At 27.1% G+C, this 5215-nt stretch overlaps 1 protein-coding gene across 1 annotated transcript; it reads left to right on the top strand.

The window, feature by feature from the left end:
- Positions 1–1883: 1883 nt before the first annotated feature.
- On the top strand, positions 1884–3644 carry LOC101511803 (transcription factor MYB102-like). Its single transcript, XM_004487286.4, has 3 exons — positions 1884–2214; positions 2307–2436; positions 2741–3644. Exons 1-3 carry the CDS (start codon positions 2082–2084, stop codon positions 3459–3461), a joined length of 984 nt encoding a protein of 327 aa, XP_004487343.1. The 5' UTR covers positions 1884–2081; the 3' UTR covers positions 3462–3644.
- Positions 3645–5215: the final 1571 nt, after the last annotated feature.

Genomic DNA, 5215 nt, shown 5'->3' with positions numbered 1-5215 from the left:
CCATGATGCACCAAAAGAATTTACTTTTTTTAATAAAGAAGAGTTTAAATGAAAGTATATTTTGGCAGATTAAATTGAAAGAAATTCCAGTGTATATGCATCAATTCGACATATCTGTAAATTAATAGTTAAATAAATTCTTTAGATCAAACTATTTTTATCATTTTAGGTCCCCATTTTATATTATAAATATTTAGGGCGTTTGGAATTATTAAAGGAAATGTCATATATTTCCGAAGATAAACAATGACAAAAATTTAATACAATTTTAGTCGTTAAATTTAATTTAGTTTTCATCTAAACTTTTTAAGTTTTTATTTTTATTTTTTTTTATTTTTAAATTATATCATGTTTGCAATGTTAACTTTTAAATTATAAGTCGTTTATGAAAATGTCATTTTTTATAAGTTCCATTAAAAAACACCATGTGACATTTATAAAGCTAACTTGTACATAATAATGCTGATGTGGTAAAAAAGTTAGAATTCTTCAAACTAAAAAAAATAAAATTTATTGTAGTCAATAAAATTTGACTAATTTACAAATTGGTCATTTACGTTTTTTAATTTTCTTGAATTGACCTTGTAATTTCTATTTTGTTTGAACTATTATTCTTTCTTTCTCTTCGTCATCTTCTATTGTATATTTATTGTTCCAAGTTGAGATTCATGTTCATACCTCTGGATATTTTAGGTTTTAGCTTCAAATTTGTTTTGTTTTTGAATTTGAAAAATTTGGGCTATTTTTAAGTTTATGAAAGTTGATGATGAAGATTTTAAGTTATATTGTTACAATAAGAAGAAACACGTAGCTTAAAACTTTAAATCCTTTCAATTGTGATCGAAGATGGACAAAGAAATCCTTCATGAAACCCATAAAAACAAAATCAACAACTAATTTGTGCAACCTATAAAAAATCCTTCTTAAAACCTATAAAAAAAAAAAATTCCTTCTTGAAACTCAGAAACAAAAACAACAATTAATTTGTGCAGAAAAAAATCCTTCTTAAAATCTCTAATTGACATTTACAACTAGAAAAAACTATTCTTAAAACTCATATACTGAATTTCTCTTTATTTACAACAACTCATTTTTTAGATCTTGTTGAAATGATGGATTGTTTTAGGTTTTCCCTAACCCACATGGTTTACATTTTTTATTTTTCTATTTGTATTACAAATTCTGAATTTTAAATTTTTCAAAGATACAATGGAAGTAGAAGATGGTGAAGAGGAATACGACGAAAAGATAGAAAATGAAGATTGAACATGAGTAAAAATTGGCTTAAATTTAGATGATTAAAAATATATTTTTTTTAAATTTAATAGACCAATATATGAATTATCTATATTTATAACGTGTCACTTCAACACTTTTATGTACACGCCAACATCGTAAGGATCACATGACGTTTTTTAATAGAATTACTAAAAAATGACATTTATATAAATTGACCATAATATAAAAGTTAATATTGTAAAAATGATATCACTTAAAAAAATCAAATCAAGAATAAAAAAAAAATTAAAGATTTAATAGGAAACTTGACTAACCTTATAAAACTAAAATTATATATTTTTCTAAATTTTTTACTATTCACCTCTGAATTTACCCAAAATAAATAAAAAAAAAAGAGTATGATTCAGTTTTGAAGCTGTATATCACATCGTTAAATGTGTGCTGGCCTGTTGGGGGGTGGGGATCCATACTCTTGTGCAATCCACTGTGTGGAAGTATTGCATACGTATACCATGTATATAGTATCAAATAAATACAAAAATGTGCATAATTGATAATTTAAAGTACAATCATATTGGTATACATTTTTATCAAAAATATATTTATATGTGGATACATTGTTGAAATACGTTGCAGATGGACGGCACCAAATCCTTTTGACTTCAAACATATAACCTTCCTTTCTTGAGCTATAAAAACAGAGGTCATTGTGATTTGCATTAAAACAAATTACAAAAGTTTACTTTCTTCAAAATAGTTTAAGTGTTTTGGATTTAAGTGCACTTTTCGGCTACATCTTTTTGAAAATCATAATATTCATTCATCTACACTATCTTTTTGAAATGGGAAGATCACCTTGTTGTGATAAAAGTGGACTCAAAAAAGGTCCATGGACCCCTGAAGAAGATCATATGCTTATCAACTACATTCAAACTCATGGACCTGGAAATTGGCGCAACCTACCCAAAAATGCTGGTACTAATCTATTTATATGAATCAATTTTATTACTTTTTCTTTATTTATAACCTTTTCTAATGATTTTTTTGGTTGAATATTATTATTATAGGTCTTCAAAGGTGTGGCAAAAGTTGTCGTCTTCGATGGACGAATTACTTGAGACCCGATATCAAGAGAGGAAGATTCTCCTTTGAAGAAGAAGAATCAATCATTCAACTTCATAGTGTCCTTGGAAACAAGTATGTGTGTCATTTTCTTTGTTTTTCATAAACTATACAATAAATATGTTTTTGTAGTTCAAGTTAAATTTTTTTATATAGTACTATATATATTAATTTTCGACACAATTTGATTTAGAAAACTAAAATTGACACTTATAGTTAAACCATCTAAATTTATATGAAAAATAAAAAGACATGATTCAGTTTTGATCCATGTATTCAATTCGACTAATTAGCTAGTGTGAAAAGTTTTTTAATTTGTTGATGTTGTTGTTGAAAGACTTTATGCTAATCATTTTATTGTTTATGGTGAATATTATAGGTGGTCAGCTATAGCGGCAAGATTGCCAGGACGAACAGACAATGAAATAAAGAACTATTGGAACACACACATTAGGAAGAGGCTACTTCGAATGGGAATTGACCCTGTTACTCATGCTCCACGTCTTGATCTACTTGACATCTCTTCCATCCTTAGATCAGCTTTATTAGGGGGAACCAATCCAAATTTTCTGAACATATTAAGTGGTGCTCAAGCTTTGATGAATCCAGAGTTGTTAAAGCTAGCTACCCTGTTGAACTTGAAGAATGAAAATAACACAAACTTGGTTTCACAAAATCAACAACAAATCAATAATGTTGCTAATTATTGTACTCAACAACAATTACAAAGTCAAGTTTCACCACAAATTCAGTTTCAAATACCAACTCAAACCAACAACAATGTAGATAATGGCTTATCAAGCAATTTAATAAGCAACATGAGTTGTTCAAGTTCAGCACAAAATTCAAATCCTTGTTTTTTTGGGGAGGATTTGATTTCTCGACAATATTCAGAATTGGTACATTGCCTTAACGACACAAACAAAAGCAATATGGAATATGAATCTGTTTTGTCTACGCCTTTGTCGACACCAACACCGTTGAATTCATCGTCAACTTATGTGAATAGCAGCACAGAGGAAGAAAGGGATACATATTGCAGTGACATATTCAAGTTCGAAATTCCAGAGAGTACTTTGGACATTAATGATTTCTTGTAAATATGTGTGTAGTATATCATTGTGTTTGTATACTTCTAGATAGTTTGTTTGCATATTCATTATTCTTGTGTTATTTCATTTTTTGGAAAGTTCGGAATAATTTGTTGTTGTGGTTGTTTTATTTGTAGTTGTCAATGTTCCGATGATAATAATAATACGATTTGTATTACTTTATTAGTGTGACATATTTCATCTAAATTAATGTTTTCTCTTAATTACATATTTATGTTTTAGTGAAGATTTCTCGTGAGTGAGAATTTTATCCCATAAAAATGGAATTTTTATTATTTCTTAACAACACTTCTCTTCCTCGAGACAAGTCTTTCGACTTAAAATAATCATTTCTTGGACAGATGAAAAGTGCAACTAGAATCCATTATCCAATTCCTTCGTACCCACATCTATTATGATTACATGAATTTTTATTAGTCCTTTTACATCTCTGTTCATTCCTCTCATGATAATTCATCAAGAGTGATGGTTTTATCTCTTCCAAATAGTGTGACCTATTTGAAATGCTCACATGTATTTGGCAAAGCACTTATAAGTATTAGAGCCTAATCTTCATCCTCTAATTTTACCTCAAGTTTTTCCAAATAATCAAGAATCTTGTTGTTGACAAGTTAAAAAATTGATTCAATACCTAGTCCGGTAAATATTTGATATTCAATTTTCATAAAACTAATGTGAATGAATAATCTTACCAAATCAAGTTTCGAAATGTAAAATGTAATGGATTATGGGATGAATGGAACAATAATTTATAAAAATAAATTTCAATGCAATAAAACATTTTAGTATGAAATAGAGATGGAATGCAAATATTGTGGATGAAGGAAATTGTGAACTTTGACAGAAATTCAAGAACTCCGGATTTAGAACGCATGTTTTCAAAAAAAAAAAAAAAAGATTGTTTGTGATCGTTAAAATATTATAAAATATTTTATATATTATATTAGAGTATCTTGAGTTATTTCTTATAATTAATTTATAATCATAGCGATATATTAGAATATCCCTCGTTATTATTATAATTTATTCATGATTTATGATTGAGTATATGTTTCTCTATAAATAGAGATTAATATTGAATCTTTTGTAATCAAATTAACATAAAATTATTATCAATAATATTCAAATCCTTATTAGTATTTTTTCTCATTTTCTCTAAAATCCCACAACTTCGCCAGTGATAAAAATATGTGCATGGTTTTTAAAGAAGTGTTGCATAAATATAAAGAAAAAATCAATAAACATGAAATTAATTAAGTGTTGAAAAGTAAATAAGAAAGAAAAATACCAGGAATTAAAGTGCATGAATCAAACAAAGAAAAGGATAATTGTATAAAGTAAAGTGACATATTTTGAAATCTACTGAGAATCCGACAATTGTTTCAGTTAGACTTAAATTTAAATTTAGATTTCTGAAATTGATTATACAACCTCCAAAAAGGAGCTTTACAAGATAGAAAATAAATATAACAGTTAGTGGCATGACATGACTCACATTACCAATATAGTAATTGTTATTCTTCGACGCAACTTCACGTATTTATCAAAATAAAGACTTCGACACATATTTCTGAGTTGTATATTTTAGTGATGTTGACTTGATCTATTTTGTTTCTCACATTTCACAAAGTTCACACCTTTTTACTTTTTAAAAATTTAAAAGGATTAATATGATAAAAATAAATAACTTGAAGGATGAAATTGATGACACATTTAATCTTAATATTTTAAGAAGACTTATA

This window comes from Cicer arietinum, chromosome 1 (assembly GCF_000331145.2).
Source record: "Cicer arietinum cultivar CDC Frontier isolate Library 1 chromosome 1, Cicar.CDCFrontier_v2.0, whole genome shotgun sequence".
Classification (NCBI taxonomy): domain Eukaryota; kingdom Viridiplantae; phylum Streptophyta; class Magnoliopsida; order Fabales; family Fabaceae; genus Cicer; species Cicer arietinum.
Note: the sequence above shows the minus strand (reverse complement) of the source record. Positions and strands in the feature narration are given on the sequence as shown.

What these genes read in the sequence shown, in the direction of transcription:
- LOC101511803 (XM_004487286.4), top strand. Translation starts at nt 2,082, where the DNA reads ATGGGAAGATCACCTTGTTGTGATAAAAGTGGACTCAAAAAAGGTCCA. An exon ending in CAACCTACCCAAAAATGCTG is followed by an intron (nt 2,215 to 2,306) that starts GTACTAATCTAT and finishes TTATTATTATAG; the next exon opens with GTCTTCAAAGGTGTGGCAAA. An exon ending in CATAGTGTCCTTGGAAACAA is followed by an intron (nt 2,437 to 2,740) that starts GTATGTGTGTCA and finishes TGAATATTATAG; the next exon opens with GTGGTCAGCTATAGCGGCAA.